The sequence below is a fragment of the Coregonus lavaretus genome, assembly GCF_964263955.1.
Source record: "Coregonus lavaretus genome assembly, chromosome: 37".
NCBI lineage: Eukaryota > Metazoa > Chordata > Actinopteri > Salmoniformes > Salmonidae > Coregonus > Coregonus lavaretus.
The window spans coordinates 20,772,277-20,791,871 of NC_140024.1; the positions used below are offsets into that span (position 1 = coordinate 20,772,277).

General features: G+C 45.4%; 1 protein-coding gene across 1 annotated transcript in view; it reads left to right on the forward strand.

Annotated features, from left to right (window-relative positions):
• Positions 1-17,430, forward strand: part of LOC311111688 (carbohydrate sulfotransferase 8-like) — a gene marked incomplete at both ends in the record, with an annotated part of 140,884 nt that extends 123,454 nt beyond the window's left edge. Inside the window, 3 exons of the mRNA XM_084154481.1 lie at positions 14,311-14,348; positions 16,061-16,534; positions 16,744-17,430. Coding sequence (XP_084010607.1) covers positions 14,311-14,348; positions 16,061-16,534; positions 16,744-17,430 — 1,199 coding nt within the window. The remainder of the gene's footprint in view (positions 1-14,310; positions 14,349-16,060; positions 16,535-16,743) is intronic.
• Positions 17,431-19,595: the final 2,165 nt, after the last annotated feature.

Here is a 19,595-nt window from a genome sequence, read left to right on the forward strand (position 1 = left end):
GGTAAAAAACACCTATGTAAATCCAAGATGGAAGGAGGATTGTCTCTCCCAAATTTTATATTTTACTATTGGGCCGCTAACCTCCGCGCTGTTACGTTTTTGCTGGATGACGCAACCCCGCCACCCAGCTGGCTTAGCATGGAGCGGGAGGAGTGTCACCCCTTCTCTATTGGTGCCGTGATTTTGTCACCTATTAATCTGGAGATGTCACTTTACCATAACAATCCTATTATACATAGCACAGTCCGAATCTGGAAGCAAATTAAAGTCCACTTTGAGCTTAGACCAATATCATTCATGCTCCCTGTTGCCAGGAATCCCTCCTTTGCCCCCTCTAACCTTGATAACACCTTTGAGCGATGGGGAGAGTTGGGGATAAGTACCATAGGGGATTTATATATAGGAGGGACCTTTGCTTCCTTTGAAGCGCTGAGGGAAACTTATAACCTTCCCAGAAGTAACTTTTTCAGATACCTACAAATTAGAGACTATGTTAGAAAACACCTCCCAACATTTGAGAATGCTAAACCTTCCATGTTTGACGGATGCATAAAAATATGCCCCACCTCAGACAAACTGATATCTCGTCTATATGACGCTTTTCAATCTGTTAGCGCACCCTCTACAGATGCCATTAAGGCAAAATGGGAGGAAGAACTAGGGACTGATATTTCGGTGGCAGACTGGGAGGATAGCTTGGAGTATATCCACACCTGCTCCATTAACTCCAGACATCGTCTCATACAATTTAAGGTACTACACAGATTACACTATTCCAAAACTAAACTGCATAGGATATTTCCTGATACATCCCCTATGTGTGATAAATGTCAGGCTGAGCAGGGTACACTACTCCACTGCTTTGCCCTATGCTCTAGTCTGTATGGTTATTGGTGCGGAATATTTGGGGTCCTCTATGAAGTTCTGGAGACTTCAATAGACCCAGACCCGCTTCTGATAATCCTGGGAGTGTCCGACTCCCTAAACGGATTAACCAACTCCCAAAAACAACTAATCTCTTACAGTCTCATCTCGGCAAAAAAATTAATCTTGTTGTTTTGGAAAAGAAGGGAAGCACCCTCTACCAAATTATGGCTCAGCGAAGTGGCAAAAACTGTACACTTAGAAAGAATTAGATATATTCTGAACAATAAATTATCAACATTTGATCAAATCTGGCAGCCTTTCCTCTCTTACCTGGACCAGTCGGTGCTGTGAATTTGTACTTTTTAACGCACTCTCAATTGTCATATTTATATACACCTTTGGGCAGCGTGTGCTGGCCCCGACACTCGAGCAGTCGGGAGGGGAATAGGGTGGAATGGGGGGGGGATAAAGGGGGGTATAAGTGGGGGGGTTACATCTACCCTTTTTCTTTCTACCTGTCCCTGTTCTGTATGTCGTGTTTTGTAATATTTGTTTTATGTCCAGAACTCTGGGTCTTGTTGTTCATGTCTGTTCTCTTATGTTTAGATAAGAACTGTACACGTCATTCATACCTATACACCATTCTTGTGTGTGTTCAATAAAAAATATTTGAACAGAAATGTCCAGCTAACGTTTTTTTATTTCGTTTTTTTAGCCCATAGATATTGTTGTAATTTTTTGGTCACTCAAGTATCACATGAATACACATTAGACAGGGCAAAATGTATAGAATTGCAAGAATATTAGCTTTAAACTGCTAAATGTTATTTGCACCCGATGACAAATTGTGTAGAATTGCGGGAAATAAGGTTTAAAACTGCAAAATTCTCTCCACCAACAAGAGGGGTGTGAACAGTTTGTGTCATGAACAGTGCTTGTGCCCATAGAAATAGACGTGGCACGTGCGCGTGCGCGCAAGGGGGGCGTGGGATGTTCCCCAATGCTGGAAGGGGGGCCCCGAGTGAAAAAGTTTGTGAACCCCTTGTGTAAATGTCTTTAGACTAATGGATCTATCTGTAAATTACACCATAGACTGATGTGACTTATCACAAAAGCACTTGTACACATCAGGTGGTGAGTGAGCTAGACCTTGGCTGTGTAGGAAGGAAGGAACACTATTGCATGTATCTGTAAATTACACCCTAGACCAGGGTTCTTCAATTCCGGTCCTGGTAGTTAATTGCACTCACCTGGTGTCCCAGGTCTGAATTAGCCCCTGATTAGAAGGAGAGGATGAAAAACAGAGGTGTTTCGGCCCTCCAGGACCGGAATTGAAGAACCCTGCCCTAGACTGATCTGAACATCACAAAGCCTGTGTACTTGAGCAGGACCATGGCTAGGTGGGAAGGAAGGAGCCATAGAATTACATATAGAATCCTTATAAATATAGTGAATTCATAAGATCTCAATGGAAGTAACACTATTGTATGATGGCAGTACTGACAGACAGACAGCAGGAGACTGGCCTGAGACACTTTGGGCTCACAGCTCAGATCACCACGCCATGAATAAAAGACAGGCTGCTGCTGTGTGGATATCTATCTGCTCACTGGATTCCCTTTGATACTTCATAGCCCCTATTCGGCTTAATTATATGGGGTCTATCACAGGACTAAAGCTGCCACTGAGAAATTGGACTGCCTGTGTATCTGCCTGTGCATCTGCGATGTACAAAAATTCTGTAAATGTCATTATCCGAAATAATGCCAGTGAGTTCTCTATTTACCAAGACCAAACCCATTATGTGGTTTTCTAAATGACAATCCAGATCTGTGAAAGCAGCAGCCTATCATCTCATCCTATTGTGGATCATATGGATCCCTTAGGGACAGTTCGAACAATAATGAGGTGGGGGAGGGGGGTCCAAAATAAAAGGAGGGTTGTCTAACTTTTATTTTGCTTTTGGGAGGGTTGTGTGGTTTATTACTACCAACAAAGGAAGGTAGTGCGTTTACATTCACCCTTTTGCAGGTTTTACTATGTAATGTCTTCCATCCTAGCTACATTTCCTCATCTGCTTGCATGCACCTCCCCTATCAAGGTGTTGTAGTACTTCCCTTATGCATGCTAACTCTGCCACAGGTCAACATAGTCTACCAGTCTAGCTGTCTATCCTGCCCTCTATCCACCATTCCTAGTGACAAAAGTGGTAGGTGGATCGTTTGTCCAGATCTGCAATAGGCTAACTAGCAATCATACCACACATAAAATCATTCAAAGCTGCAATAATTTTCAATATAAATCCACAAGAACAAGGAGGAATAACGGATAGGCAGCGGAGAGGCCAGGTGCATCATTGCGCATGAAAGAACAGCGAAGACATGAGACACGCAGATCAAAAAGCTCCCTTATTGATCTTGTTTAGGGACAATCAAATGATCTAGACTAGCCTACAACATGACCACACAATGAATAATTGCATTATTGTTTTCAAGTGAGTACAAAATTCTACTCTAGGCTGTAAACTGCAGTGAAAATTCAATTTGAATAATGGCGCAAAAGCCCAGTGATTTGAATGTTTCATTCCATTCATTCCATTTGAATCAGTTGTGGGTCTACTCTTAACAGTTTATCAGGTCTAAAAAGGCACAGTACCAGTCTGGCTGTATTTTTACTTCTGATACTTAGATGCGCTGTCTGTTGCAGATCATCATTCTCCCAAATGAAGTCGTCCTATAATAATGTGGCCACATATGTTCCCGGCAGGCCCAGTTATTCAGGAAGCTTAACGTGCGCTCTGCCTCCTCTCCGATCCGAGAGGCTATTCCTTGGGCACCTAGAGCCTAACGCTTCAATATAGCTTAAATATTTGTCATTTAACTTTTCAAATGTATTACCTTTTATGTGTGGCATAAACACAACCAGTCACAATGTTTTACCTGCACACATTCATCTAAAATATAATTCCAACATCAAAACTGTGCACCGGCCACACCATTTGATGAATGGAAAGAGACATCTGTTACAAAACACCAACAAGTTTAATGACAAGTTCGATACTGGGTACAAGGTAGGGAGGGATGTATTTGTCGAGATTGACATAGTATATTTGATTGTGGTGTTTAAAATGCAAACCATGATGTTGAAGCCCCCGAAGTCGGGATGCTTTGCTTACTGGTTGTGTGGTGCATTGGCACAGAAATCTGTTGGTGGAAAATTTGTTGCATATATTTTATATAATTATAAATATAGCATCAAAATGTTGAAAATCTGATTTCCCCCTAGCTGATCATTGTCTGCAGCAGGTTCTGATGGTAGTGTAATGAAACAGGCAGGAAGGGTGAGCTCATCCGTGGTGGTCGGTGAACCCTCAACCTTCTGGCCTGCATGGCTTCGAATGTGCCACAAAAGCATGCTGAAGTGTCAAAATCGATATCCACGTTATATGTTATTTGTGGTCGTAAACCATTTGTATTACAGTACGGGGGAGGGGGGATCATTAAGCAGAAGTCATTAAACTAGCAGAAACCAACAGCACTGTGCATGTTCTTCACAGCAGCACCACAATCTGGCCCAGTCATATCGGCAGCAGCAGTCCAGTCCAGCAGAGTATTCCCCCTCCGCCTCAGATACAAACACATCTGACAAAAGGCCAGATGTCTCATTTGTCTGATTAACCCAGATCTCTTTGGCCAGGCATCTAGTGAAGTCTGCACTATTCATGTCTTTAACATTTGTGTTTTCTTACTACAGCTTGACACACCGATTCTCTCCCATGTTGGAGTTGGATGGAGAAATTGGAGAAATCCCTTGGCTGTCACACGTGACACATAAATATTATTCCAATTACAGCGTGTCCAGTCCGCTAGCTGTCAAATTACCAGCGCCGGTAGCTGAGCCGCACCTCTCTCTCCCGTCTTTCCCACACCTCCAGACAGAAAGGCAGGCGAGACACAAAGAGAGAGAGGAGAGGGGTGGAGCCTAGCCAGGCAGGATGTGTGTGGCAGGCAAGGTGGTTGAGCATTTTAAATTATCAAGTGATCAGACAGACCCAGAAAGACCCAGACAGACCCAGACAGACCCAGACAGACCCAGAAAGACCCAGACAGACCCAGACAGATCAGACAGACCCAGACAGATCCAGACAGATCAGACAGACCCAGACAGATCCAGACAGACCCAGACAGACCCAGACAGACCCAGACAGACCCAGACAGATCCAGACAGATCAGACAGACCCAGACAGACCCAGACAGACCCAGACAGACCCAGACAGACCCAGACAGACCCAGACAGACCAGACAGATTCTACAAGGCTGTTTTCCCCTCATATTTAAGGTCCCTCACTATACGCCTTAGTGTCTGAGATTTGTTTTTGCTTGAGTTATTTTGGTTTGTTTCCTCTTACATAGGCACATCAGCACTGTAGTGTGCTGGCAGTAGCAGTCAGTATGCAAGGCTATGTCATCCCTAGCAGGATCCACAAGTAGCTGTGTGTGTTTCACATCTCCCAGTGACACCTCAGCTCTGGAGACCCAGGGGCACGAGCCACCTGACGTGTGAGAGAGTTATTTCAGGCGTTTGAGAGCATCAGCCAGACAGAGAGACAGACAGCGTGGTGTGGAGCAGAGTGGAGCGGCATCACACACCCTGCTCTCATTAGTACCAAGCTCTGGAGGAAGCTGAGTAATAGCTGCTGTGCTGTGACGCTCAGCCCAGCCTGTCTTACAGCCTGTATCAGACACAGCACAGCACAACACAACACAACACAACACAACACAACACAGCACAGCACAACACAGCACAACACAGCACAACACAGCACAACACAGCACAGCACAACACAGCACAACACAGCACAGCACAGCACAACACAACACAGCACAACACAGCACAACACAACACAGCACAGCACAGCACAACAAAACACAGCACAACACAGCACAGCACAACACAACACAGCACAACACAACACAGCACAACACAGCACAACACAACACAGCACAACACAGCACAACACAGCACAACACAACACAACACAGCACAACACAGCACAACACAGCACAACACAACACAACACAGCACAGCACAGCACAACACAACACTGCACAGTATAGCCACCCAATCAATATCAGACAGGAAGGTGGAGCTGCTTGTGTGAAAAATACTAAAAATGATGTATTATTATTATCATCATGATTTTTGTAGTAATAGTAGTATTAGTAGTAGTAGTAGTAGTAGTAGTAGTAGTAGTAGTAGTGGGCGGCAGGTAGCTTAGTGGTTAGGAGCGTTGTGCCTGTAACCGAAAGGTCGCTGGTTCTAACCCCCGAGCCGACTAGGTGAAAAATCTGTTGATGTACCCTTGAGCAAGGCACTTAACCCTAATTGCTCCTGTAAGTCGCTCTGGATAAGAGCATCTGCTAAATGACAAAAAAAAAAGTTGTAGTAGTATTTAGTATGCAATTACAATACATTCATAACAGATTTCACAACACACTGTGTGCCCTCATACTACTACAAATTTACAACAGAAAATCCATGTGTGTATAGTGTGTATGTTATCATGTGTCTGTGCCTATATTTGTGTTGTTTCACAGTCCCCACTGTTCCATAAGGTGTATTTGTATCTGTTTTTTAAATCTGATTATACTGCTTGCATCAGTTAGCTGATGTGAAATAGTAGTAGTAGTAGTAGTAGTAGTAGAGGTAGTAGTAGTAGTAGTAGAAGTAGTAGTAGTAGTAGTAGTAGTAGTAGAGGTAGTAGTAGTAGTAGTAGAAGTAGTAGTAGTAGTAGTAGTAGTAGTAGTAGAGGTAGTAGTAGTAGTAGAGGTAGTAGTAGAAGTAGTAGAAGTAGTAGTAGTAGTAGTAGTAGTAGTAGTAGTAGTAGTAGTAGTAATAGTAGTAGAGGTAGTAGTAGTAGTAGTAGAGGTAGTAGTAGTAATAGTAGTAGAGGTACTACTATTAGTGTTGTTGTTTGTTGTTGTTTGTTGTTGTTTCTGCTGCTGCTGTTTTGTTATTGGAGTGAAGCAGATGCAGTCAGGGGGCACATAGCACAAAGTGAGAAGAAATTATAGGTTGAAGGCTGGAGGCCAAAGGTTGGGTACTTGAGCGATAAGGCACTCGGGGGAAAGGTAGAATACAAGCATGGGGAGGCAAAGTAAGGGTCTGGAGGGTAGCTAGGAGAAAATAGGAGAGGGCTGAGACTGGAGGGAAGGCAGTAGCAGAAAATAGGAGAGGCTTAAAGCTAAAGAGGAGTTACCATAGAGGCCTGGAGTGTTATTGAAGGGGAGGCGGAGGTTGTGATTGTTGCAGCCCAGAGTCTACAGGGCTTGTTATGAATGCATTGCTTGGTTTCGACAGCACAGAAAAAGTCAAGCAGTCTAAGTGTCGAGCTCAACCATTTCTGTTGCCATTATCCTGTCTTCCTGCTGAACTCATAAAGACAGCTTCCAAGGTTTGCTGTTGACAGGTAATCAATCTGAGCGATGCCCATGTGTAGGTCAGTGTCAAGGAGCAATACGATCAGGCTGTTTCAGCATCTTCTCTAATCCCCTCCACCTTCAAAAGTCTGGGTTGTTACTCCTGTTTTGAGAGACAGCAATCTTCCCCTTATGACCCATAGTAACCCTTGGCACTCCACTCCTCATCCTCCTAGGATTACTGACTTGAACTGTGGACAGTGCAGAAGCATTGAAGCTTATCCACAGATACAAGGACGGGGCTGTCCCCTCTGCATTCTATTTCACTTAGCATTCCACCCCTGTTCCACAGCTCCACTCACATGTCCACCCTCATCAGGCCTGCCTGTAATCAATGGGGCCGGGGACAGGAAAACAAAGAGTGCGTGAAAACAGCAGGGCTTACTTAAAAGAGAGGCCAGGGTAAACAGTGACAGGGCCAATTCATGTTACCAATCTCACAGCAAATGGAGGTCAGCAGGTAGAGCACCACAGGTTAATGAAGATACAAGAGGAGAGGAGGAGAGGAAGGAGTGGAGGAGAGGAGGAGAGGAAGGAGAGGAGGAGAGGGAGGAGGAGAGGCGGAGAGGAGGAGAGGAGGAGAGGGAGGAGGAGAGGAGGAGAGAGGAGGAGAGGGAGGAGAGGGAGGGGAGGAGAGGAGGAGAGGGAGGAGGAGGGGAGGAGAGGAGGAGAGGGAGGAGGAGAGGAGGAGGGGAGGAGAGGGAGGAGGAGAGGAGGAGGGGAGGAGGGGAGGAGAGGAGGAGAGGGAGAGGAGGAGAGGGAGGAGAGGGAGGGGGGAGGAGGAGGAGAGGGAGGAGAGGAGGAGAGGGAGGGGAGGAGGAGAGGGAGGAGAGGAGGATAGGGAGGGTAGGAGGAGAGGAGGAGAGGGAGGAGAGGAGGAGAGGGAGGAGAGGATAGTGAGGAGGAGAAGAGGAGAGGGAGGAGAGGAAGAGAGGGAGGAGAGGAGAAGAGAGAGGAGAGGAGGAGAGGGAGGGAGGGTAGGAGGAGAGGGAGGAGAGGAGGAGAGAGAGGAGAGGAGAGGAGGAGAGGGAGGGTAGGAGGAGAGGGAGGAGAGGGAGGAGGAGAGGAGAGAGAGGAGAGGAGAGGGAGGGAGGGTAGGAGGAGAGGGAGGAGAGGGAGGAGAGGAGGAGAGGGAGGAGGAGGAGAGGAAGAGAGGGAGGAGAGGAGGAGAAGGAGGAGAGCAGGAAAAAAGGAGAGGAGGAGAGCAGAGCAGAGCATCTCAACTACGGCAGAGAGGAGACAGGGTCCAGTGGCTCAGAGATAATGTGTAGTCTGAACACAGACACCACATGGAAACACTGAGGGCAATATCCCCCTCTTTCATCCGTTTCTCTCTGTTCGATCTAGCTTTTCTCTCTTCTTTCACCTTCCACTCTTCAGTCCTCCTCTCCATCTGTTGCCTCCACCACAGACACAGGGAAGAGAGCAGCCAGCCGTTTCCCCGCGGACTTGCCTCCCTACCCCCTCCTAATATCTGGCAGCGAACCAGCCAACATTACGTGCAAAAAAGTGCTCCACTTTCTGAACTTTTATAACAACCTCCAGCACCCTGTCTGAGCTGTCATCGATAGGGGAGGGGAGGGGCTCCTAAAGTGCTGCTGTGGCGTGCGTGCTCTGCGGATAGGTCAAGAGCTTCTCCAGCATCCTAATAAGATATGTGCCAATTAAAGCCTTCTGGTGCTGCGGCTTCAGCCCAGATAATTCACTTAACCAGTGGATCGCTGCTGGCAGGTAACATTTGTTTACACATCTCTGCTTTCACGAGCTGCCAACCAACCATGCCTCTGACGGCTCTGCATGATATTAACACAACCACCCCCTCCCATCCGACTACGTACAGTATAACACTGTTACTCGCAGTTTCCATGGAAATCAGCTATACGAAGGCACTGCACGCATTTCCTTACCTTGAGCTTGTTATAAACTAATAAGCAGCAGTGTGGTGATGCCTTGGCTAGAACAGCTGTAACGCCTCGGAGCATGAAAGTAAACTACTCTGAAAACAATATACTGAAGATGTTAATGTGGAGGCAGCAGGCATCTCCAACTTTATTTTAAATAGCTTTCTTTCAGCTTCCACTGCATTCAGTTCTATTCCACTGAATATTGATGTGGTTCAATATGCTTAGCTTGTACTCTTACAGCTGAGCCATATGAGTCAAGCCATGTGTTATTAATGCATCATGGGCTGCTGATTAATGCAGACTGGTTGTGGGTTGTATACATGCTGGCCTGACCTCAGATTTCCACTAATAAGACTGTAGCCTATGACCCCTGCGATTTACGAGCCTGTCCAATCTCTGACCTTCAGTTGGGATCAAAGGTTGAATAGAAGCCAATACATTTGCAGCGTCACGCAGCGCATATATGATGTATTTTATGTGTTCACTAATAAAACTATCCTTACATGTACCCTCTAAGGACCTGTGAAATGGAATTGTGTTTAGATGGATATTAGGGAGGAGTGGGTGTGCAGGAGGTCAGAGGAATTTAGCAACATATTTGAGATTTTATTCAACACACGTATCAGAAGAGTGTCTAGGCCTATGCCCTTGGGAAATATCTTCTTTTAAATTATACCAGAATCATAAGATGTATGATCAGCCATGATTAGCTATATTTTCATTATTGTAGTCACACATTCTCAGTTTTTGAGAGTTAAAAATCCCCATTAGAAATTCTATATCTTCTACCACCCATAACCGGTCATCACCCTGTATCAGTTCCCCATGACTTCCACCATACAGGAAATCTCATTTTTTCCTCATACAGCTGTGCCCTCAAGCAGTTTTAGATAATGTCCAATATCAACCAAGGTGATGTGGTCATACTGACCTTATGTGTAATTACAGGGTCATAAGAGCCAATCACCATCCAGCTTCATGAGAGCCATCCAACAGACTGGCCAATAGGCCCACAGACAGACCAGAACTCACTCATTACCAACACTCCACAGCTGCAGGTCTCACAAGCCAAAACGGAGAGGATTTTGGCACTAGCTGCCGAATGCTGTAACATCTTTTTATCTATTATTACAACCTGCAACATCAATGGACCAGAGCTTACAACCTAATGCCACTGTGTCTGGAGTGATTTCTGCTGTTAAACCACATCACAGTCAGTGTCTGTATTCCCACACGTTGAGGAGGCATTTCAGGAGCGCGCGCGTGTGTGTGTGCGTGTGGGTGTGTGTGTGTGCGTGTGCACCCTTGGTCATGCGCAGTGTTGCCCCACGTTATTCTTGTATTGCTAATTACTTCAGTAAATGTGAAGCTCAAGTTCCTTGTATTCAGAGTCTTCCTTATTATATCCCTAAAGTAATAAGAGATAAGACACTACAGGCTCTGTGAGCTGAATGACGGATGGAAGGCTAGTGGCTGCTGGCTGTGCTGCTCTTTACCCACCGTGGGCACAAGCCTGGAGGGGGGCCTGGTCACTAAGTCTTCCTCCAGGCTCTCTCCTGAGTTTCCTCTGGTTAAGAATAGGGCATTTAAAAAGTCCCTCCCTGTGTCCATGGCAGTGATCCTTCATTTAACAAGTTCATTATTTCACCTTGTTTTTGTCCCTCATGCTCCTCGCAGCCCCGGCTGCGTTTGCGTGAGGCGAGCGGCTGTGGTGGCAGCGATGGGGGGAGGGAAGGAAGGAAGCGTTTGATGTGTGTCGGTATCGGAGGAGAGCCGTAGAGAGACAGAGGTCTTTCAGAGGGAAAGGCGATAATGGATCCCACTAATGATGTGGCCTTTGCTTTCATGACTCCCACAGTAACACCGACCTGGTTCTACATTGATTAAGATTATGATTAAGATGGTGGCGCTGAGGAGGGTACGCGTCTTGCCGGTTCCTGCTCAACTTTCCTTTTTTATGGCTATTTTTCTATTCTACTGAGCATTTACTTAATGTTCGTATTTTTATATTTTATTATTTCTTATTGTTGTTGCATTGTCGAGAAGGAACCTGTAAGTAAGCATTTCGTTGGACAATATATACCATGCGTATCCCGTACATACGACTAATAAAACTTGAAAGATGAATATTCAGGTCCTGAGGTATTGAAAGGATAACCTTGAGAAGCTGAAGGTTGGGGATGTAGGGATGCAGAGTGTTCTCTGAAGGTGTTAGGCAGGAAGGCAACGCATCTGAGGACATCACATAACAATGCATTAATATCCATTATCCACCTTCAATCTGCTCTCAATGGCAGCTACTGTAATGGAAGATAAAAAGAACTGAGAAAATAGTTATTGAATGAAAGGAAGAATATTTCAGCTATGCTATCCATCACAATGAATGTGTTAAGTCAATGGAGACTCACATGCTCATTTGATTCACCTGGGTTTTGTACTATTGCTGCAATTTGTGACACAGCAATAAAAGACAAATGAACACACTGTTTACTTGCATCACAACAGCACCATGGACTTTGTGAATTCCTAACTTGTAAAAAGGAATTTGCTGAACCTCATAAGGAAGGAAATTTTAACAATTTATCATTGTTTCACAGCCTGGAGAAAATCTATAGAATAGTTCATTTGAGAGTGAAATTTACTGAGTATGAAATTGCAATCAAACAGCAACATATATTAGTTACAACCAAATTCATGGTAGAGACATAAATGTTGTTTACGAAACGAAACACACAGCTTTTTACTGTAAGGCATTTTGATGCTATTCAGGGTATTGCCTAGCACCCAGAATGCATTGGTAGCCAGATAAACTAGGAAAGAGAGAGAACATGTATTAGTAAAGGCAAAGGTTAATTTCCTTTTTATTTGAAATATCAGTGAAATACTGAGATTTTTATAGCTATGTATTGCACATGCAATGACCTATCCACCAGGTCAATCACATCTAAATTCAAGTCAATTCAGGAATTGAATTGCATTCCAGTGAAGAAATGTACTCAACTGTATTCAATTCAACAGATATGAAATTAACTGGCATTGACCCCAACGAGGCTCACATTGGAATTACTGATTGTACTAATTTGAGGGGAATCCAGCACAGGGTAAAGCTGGCTTTAATCCAGCACATTAAAGCCACACAATTAAATATAACACTATTATACTGTTTCTCTATGGGTAAAGCTATGGTTGTGACAGTGAGCAGCATCACTAACAAAAGCCTGGTCCCAGATCTGTTTGTCTATTTTTCTGGCGTCTACGCGGAGCAATGCTGGTAAAATAAACAGATAAATTGCGTCTGTCATTTGTAGAAAAGGAATTAGAGGAATTTTTATGATCTTCCCTATGCTAAGTAGACTAAATATGTAGTTTAAAATGTATTTTAATGTATTGTAAAATGTAAGATAAGGTCTATCAGTCAAATAGGCTACATATTTGAAAACAATTGCAGCCTACCTGTGTTGATTTCGATCATAGGCATATAGCCTAGGCAGGCTTGCCAACCCCATACAATGTGACAATTATCATACAGTAGGAGTTGGCCAGACAGTACAAAGAGATCTGGTCCAGGCTAGTGAGCAGAGCAGTGTCAGTGACAACACAGTGCTCCTGACAAAAACAGCACTTAGCAGGAAGCAATTATTAGACCTCAGGAGATTTCAATTACCAGTCTGATGGGGTTCCAGATCAATGGTGAAGCATGTATCTAGATGAGATAGTCCAAGAAAGATGCTACAGTGTGTGTGTGTGTGTGTGTGTGTGTGTGTGTGTGTGTGTGTGTGTGTGTGTGTGTGTGTGTGTGTGTGTGTGTGTGTGTGTGTGTGTGTGTATGTAAGCCATTGGAGCAAAGCAGTGCTGTGTGTAGTGGAAATGTTATCTTAGTAATAGTGTGGTGTGTCCTGTTAGATATGCATGTGTTTTATATTCAACAATGTCAACTGACATACAAGATGCACTGAGCCATCATTAGGGTTAGGAGATCAAATAAGGCTCCGACACCCGAACAAGATTAGAAAATGTCAAACCGAGTGCCATCACCTCCCTCAGCCTGCTACAGAGGAATAAAGAGAAGCCCAGACACTACAACAACCAACCCTCCAAGCCCTTCTCCAGTGCATACTAATCTAAAACAACATTGTATCTGGCTGTATGGTTGTATGGTTTTCTCCCAGCCCCTCTGAGACGTATCTAAGTGTGAGAGGAGACAGGGGCCTTGCAGTTCTCATCAGTTAAGGGGGGTGGTGGGCCGTGACCCACATCTGGGGCCCCTCTCTCTGCAGGTTCCTATCACTTCCCTCTGTAGATTGGAAGTGACAGGCCACTCAGGCAGAAGTGTCTGCGCCCCTCTCCCATCAGCAGCCGCACAGCCGTCCGCCGAGCTGTCGGCCTGATTACACATCAATGGGAGAGGGGGACGGGGGGGAGGGGAGGGGGGGGACGGGGGGGGGACGGGGGCACCCCGGGAAAGACGACACACTAAACACAACGCCTGTCTGTCCTGTCTGTCCTGTCTGTCCTGTCTGTCCTGTCCCACTGGTTGACTGGTTCAATCACATCTGCCAATAGACACGCCACCACCACCTGTCCAGCTCAGACACTCCTCTCTATGTCGCAGAACCAATCTATCTTTCCTAGCAACCCCGCTAAGAAATCAACCTAGCACATAGTTCACTGACTCCCTACTCACCCCACTACTGGGACCATCACAACACAACTCATTTACCAACTTTTCATGGTGCTGCAGGTTCATTACTTAAATAGATCTAGCTAGCTACCTGTCTCTGTGTGTGTGTGTGTCCCCCCCCCCCCCCCTGTGTAAAGCAGCTGGTGCGGAGGAGAGGAGAGGAGAGGAGATGCAGTGAGTCAGCAGCAGTAGGCCTTCTACCTGATATTACAGCAGGGGGAACTCACTCCATTACTTGGGTCTGATGCATCAAAGGGCTATCTCCTCAACAAGCACTAACAAAACATGTTGTCTCATTTGCTTAAGCGTTCACTCTCTCTCTCCCCCTCAATTCAATTTCAATTTAAGGGGCTTTATCTTTCTCTCTCTCTCTTCCCAGGTGTGAAGCTAAGAGGAACAGCTCGGCAGTCCAGAGAGGTACGTTGTTTTCTACTCCTCCTCGTTCTTTCAAACAGACAGAGAGAGAGAGTGTGTCAGTTTCTTTCTTTTATCTAATAAAGTGTTGAGTGGCAGGGCTGTTTCTCTCTCTGTGTGTGTGTCTGATAACATCAGTATAGAGAGGCTGACCTGAGGCCTCCCCCTAATGGGCAAGCTCTCTGCAGCCCATGGAGAGTAAAGTAGTCTTGGTTTATGCGAGCTGGAATGGCTCATAGGAGCAGGTGCCTATCTCCTGTTTCTGTAGCGTGAGGCAGCTTGATGAACAAGTACATCCCCTGGAAAGGATGCTAGTCTATTGCAGGGCCTTACCCCCAATATATCTCCTTAATGCTGAGTGCCAAACAGACTGAGGTGCATTTTTACAGTCTTTGGTATGACTCGGCCGGGTATCGAACTCCCAACCTTCCAGTCTCAGGGCAGACACTCTAACCACAAGGCCACTGAGTTGGTCCAGCCCAGGGAGAGCCCGGGGTTAAAGGCCCTGTTGAAGTCTTGGTGTGAGGCTGCAGGAGAGAGAGAGAGAACGCGAGAGATAGGCCACAGCCAGGGATCCGACTACTAGATACTGTAATACCAGCCTGGAGATGAGGGGGTTGTGTCAGTGAGTAGCTGTAGGAGAGAGAGAGAAAGAGAGAGGGGCACATCCAGGGCTCAGACTTCTACCCCCTTTAATACCAGCCTGGAGATGAGGCTGGTTCAGTGTGAGGCTGTGAAGCTGCAGGAGAGAGAGAACAGCCAGGGCTGGTTGCTACGTCAGGCACGCTCCTTCTGGTTCCTCTCTTTCCTCCCGCTGACCTCAGTTTGCTCTGGTCTCCCGCTCTCAATAGAGATGAGAGACTTACATTAGTGTGAAACCTGCATGTGGGTGTCTGATGTGGATTGGCTACACTGTGGCTGATCCTGCTCAGCTTCCCAACATGAAACGGTCAGGGAACCATTCCTACTACTCCTTCCTCCTTTGGAGATTTCCCAGGGGATGTAGGTGGGAGTACTGGGCATCTGATCCACTGGATGTCAGAAAGGAGATGAGCACTGATTCATGATGTGCTCCCATCACCAATTAGGATTATACATGCAATCTTTTAGCTTTATGTTGCCATAATGGCTTTTAATTGAAATAAAATGTCAGAATGCATGATAGCCTCAGGCCATCTTACCATGGTAATCTGCATGTAGATGATTCTAATTTAGATTTCCTATTAAGTGTTTATAAGACATTTATACGACATTAGAGCTCCGTTTATTGGTAGTTCACCCAGAGTCATTTACGGTGTGTGGCATTTCAATCGGAAAGGTTGAAGAGTTGGTCACGAGGTAGAGAAACATCACCACCAAGTGTTGTGTCTGAACACTGCAGAAATCAGGAATTTATAGATTCATTCTCTAAAGTTTTTTCCCACCAAAGAGTGTTGGTGATTTAGCTCACGGAGTGTTTCACTGAATAAACATATTTTCATTTTGAATGCCAGAGAAGTTTAAATAATCAACACCTGTTCAATCAAATCAATAAAATGTATTTATGAAGTCCTTTTTACATAACCAGATGTTACGAAGTGCTTATACAGAAACCCAGCCTAAAACACCAAAGAGCAAGGAATGCAGGTGTAGAAGCACCTGTTATTGAAGTCTTGCATACATTTTACATCTTGCAGTGCCATGTGTAAAGTCGATGTGTTATGTTTGTCCGTCAGGCGCTGTGTACTCAGGACGGTGAGGGTGTGAGGGTCGGCCCAGGCCAGGACCAGAGACTGGCTGTGGAAGGCCTAACCAGCCCCATCCCCCCCATGCAGTTCCCTGCCTTCGAGTGGACCAGACAGTCAGCTACCCCTGGCTCTAGGGAACAGGACATGGGCTCCCTGCGCGTCACCAAGCGCCACAGGAAACTACTGAAAACCAGCCCTGTGGTCTCTAACAACTCCCACAACTCCTCCTCCTCCTCCTCCTCCTCCTCCTCCTCCTCCTCCTCCTCCTCCTCCTCCTCGGGTTCCCCAGACTCTCCTGAGGAGAGCTGGCAGTGGCACAGACTGTCCCACATCCAGGAAGCTCGGCGGAGGCTGATGAAGGAGGTCTGTGCCAAGTACAAGAGCAGCATTTCCAGGACAATCACACCTCACCACGTGTCCCGGATCTATGTGGAGGACAAGTACAAGCTGCTGTACTGCGAGGTGGCCTATTGATGATCTGATTATTACATATTGATTATTGGACTTTTTAATATTGCTGTTGTATACTGATATTGATGTTTTTGCAACTTATAATGATTATTGGTGTATTTTGTCATTGTGACTATAATGCTGGCTGCAATGATTTGACAAACCAATATCCCCATGGCGGATGAATAAAGTATTTTTGTTATCTTATCTTATCTCTTTAGGTGCCCAAGGCGGGCTGCTCCAACTGGAAGAGGATCCTCATGGTACTGTCTGGCCTGGCGTCATCCACCCACGAGATCAAACACGACGCCGTCCACTACGGCAACCACCTCAAGAGGCTGGACAGCTTTGACCGCCAGGGCATCACGCGGCGCCTGGAGACCTACACCAAAGTCCTGTTTGTCCGCGAACCCCTGGAGAGGCTGGTGTCCGCCTTCAGGGACAAGTTTGAGAATCCCAACACCTACTATCATCCTGTATTCGGGAAGCCCATCATCTCCAAGTACAGGGTAAACGCCTCCAAGGTGGCCCTCAGGACGGGCAGCGGAGTGACCTTCCAAGAGTTCATGCAGTATCTGTTGGATGTGCACAGGCCTGTGGGCATGGACATTCACTGGGAGCCTGCCAGCCAGCTCTGCAGCCCCTGTCTGCTGGACTACAACTTCATCGGCAAGTTTGAGACCATGGAGGAGGAGGCTAATTTCTTACTACGTAGGACTGGTGCCCCACATAACCTCACCTTCCCCAGTTTTAAAGACAGGAACCCCAAGGCTGAGAGGACTTCAACTCATTTAACCCATCGCTACTTTGCACAGCTCAGCACTTCAGAGAGACAGAGAGCTTATGACTTTTATTACATGGACTACCTTATGTTTAACTACTCCAAACCTTTTAAAGATTTGTATTGATTGACTCTCTAATCTCTATTTGAGTCCTCAAATCTCCCCTGGCTTTAAGTGGAGAAGTGCACCATAAAAATGACTTCCTTTTAAAAGTATTACTAGAAGATCATCATGTGAAAACAATGCCTCGGTGGTACTAAATACCGATGCCTAACTACAAAACATTGAACTCACAAACAATTTATCACTGCACAGTCAGTGATGTGAAAAGACAGTTCAATGCTTTAAAATGTGTTAAGTGAAGTGGTACCCACCTATCAATTTTGCACTTAGTGTAGCAAATTTTTCAAATTCTCCAAAAACATATTGACACAGACTGAGCATTAGTCTGCCACACCTCTGCTGAAGAGTGTGCCTGGGCGGTCATATAGGAGACCATCCCCCTTAAGTATCCCTAAGTACTACTTTACCACACCATCTCACTACCCTTTAGAATACACATCCGCATCACTGTCATCAAGGCGTTTTCTGACACTGATGTTTAAAAACTGTACAAAGGGCATTCAGATGACTATATATATTTTTCTATGTATTTCTATAATGGATATATTCAGTGCTTCTTTGTGGGGATTTTCATTTCTGATATCACTGATTGTTATGTCAGTAATGATATGGTGAGTGTGTGTAGAGAATATCTGTCTATATTTATGCCTCTTGGGTCCCCCTGTACATCAGACCCTGTAAAACACGTCAAACTCATTCCATGGAGTGCCAAGTGTCTGTGGGTTTTTGCTCCTCCCTTGCACTTGACTGATCAATGAAGGTCATTGATTAGTTAGGAACTCCCCTCACCTGGTTGTCTAGGTCTTAATTCAACACAAATATAAAGGGAATAACAAAAACCAGCATACACTCGACCCTCCGTGGAATGAGTTTGACACCCCTGCTGTAAAACAAGCTGGTTAACACATGGAAACGTAGAAACTCCACTCCAATCTTTCCCTTATTCCCCAATATATCACTGCAGTGTTAGAGAGAGCAGAACACTGACACCGTCTCTTATACTGACACTGACAAAGTCACAAAGCAGCTTATCCTCCCCATCTCTGCCGGTGTGTGTGTGTGTGTGTGTGTGTGTGTGTGACAGAGAGAGAGAGAGAGAGAGAGAGAGAGAGAGAGAGAGAGAGAGAGAGAGAGAGAGAGAGAGAGAGAGAGAGAGAGAGAGAGAGAGAGAGAGAGAGAGAGAGTGAGAGAGAGAGAGAGAGAGAGAGAGAGAGTGAGAGAGAGAGAGAGAGTGAGAGAGAGAGAGAGAGAGAGAGAGAGAGAGAGAGAGAGAGAGAGAGAGAGAGAGAGAGAGAGAGAGTGAGAGAGATGTGTGTGAGAGAGAACAACTGGAGCTGCTGCTATGATCTCTTTTCATGGCTCTGTGTGGAGCTCTCAGAGCTGAGGAGGAGTAAGCCCTGGCCCACAGCCCAGACACACTCAGATCTGCTACTGTAGGTCCCACACAAGACAGACAACTGTGAGGACAGCTTTACGATGAGATCTCTCAACAGGGTAACAACTAACACAACCCATAATAACACATAATCTACTGTCCCACAAACTGTACAGGCAATGGGTTGTAGGATCTGTGTGATAGTGTTCAGAGAAGCCAGCAATTGGAGCAGTATTTCAAAATATCCTCTTTTACCCCCTATGAACAACACTGATTTATAGCGCCACAGTAGAGTACCACAACTATTCTGCACAGTGGAATGGCAGGGAGCGGCAAGCATACTTGGGGCCAATCAAACACAGTTTCCTGGATAAGTCAGAAACATGATTCTTCCCTGGCTGCTAGAATGCTTGGTTGGTTGGCTTTGTGAAATCCGTCTGTAACAGAAGAAACTCAATTGCGTATGCTGTTGTGTTGTGAAGTGTATACAGGTCATATTATTGACTTGTCCCTGAAACGTGGTTGCTGGTTTTAACTAAATAGTCCTCTAATAAGTAAGCAGAATGATCCTCATATTCAATTGTGTTCTACTCCACAGCTCTAGTTAGAATGAATAACCCAGACAAGCCAGGGAGTGTGTCTAAAAGGATACAGCACAGAGGGAGATTCCTTTCTCTATGTGACCAATGACAAAGAAATGCACATTATTTGAATTATATATAGACACTATATTGAGATTTTAATATATTTTTTAAGAAGAAAAATAAAGAGATTACATATTTATGATGGCAAA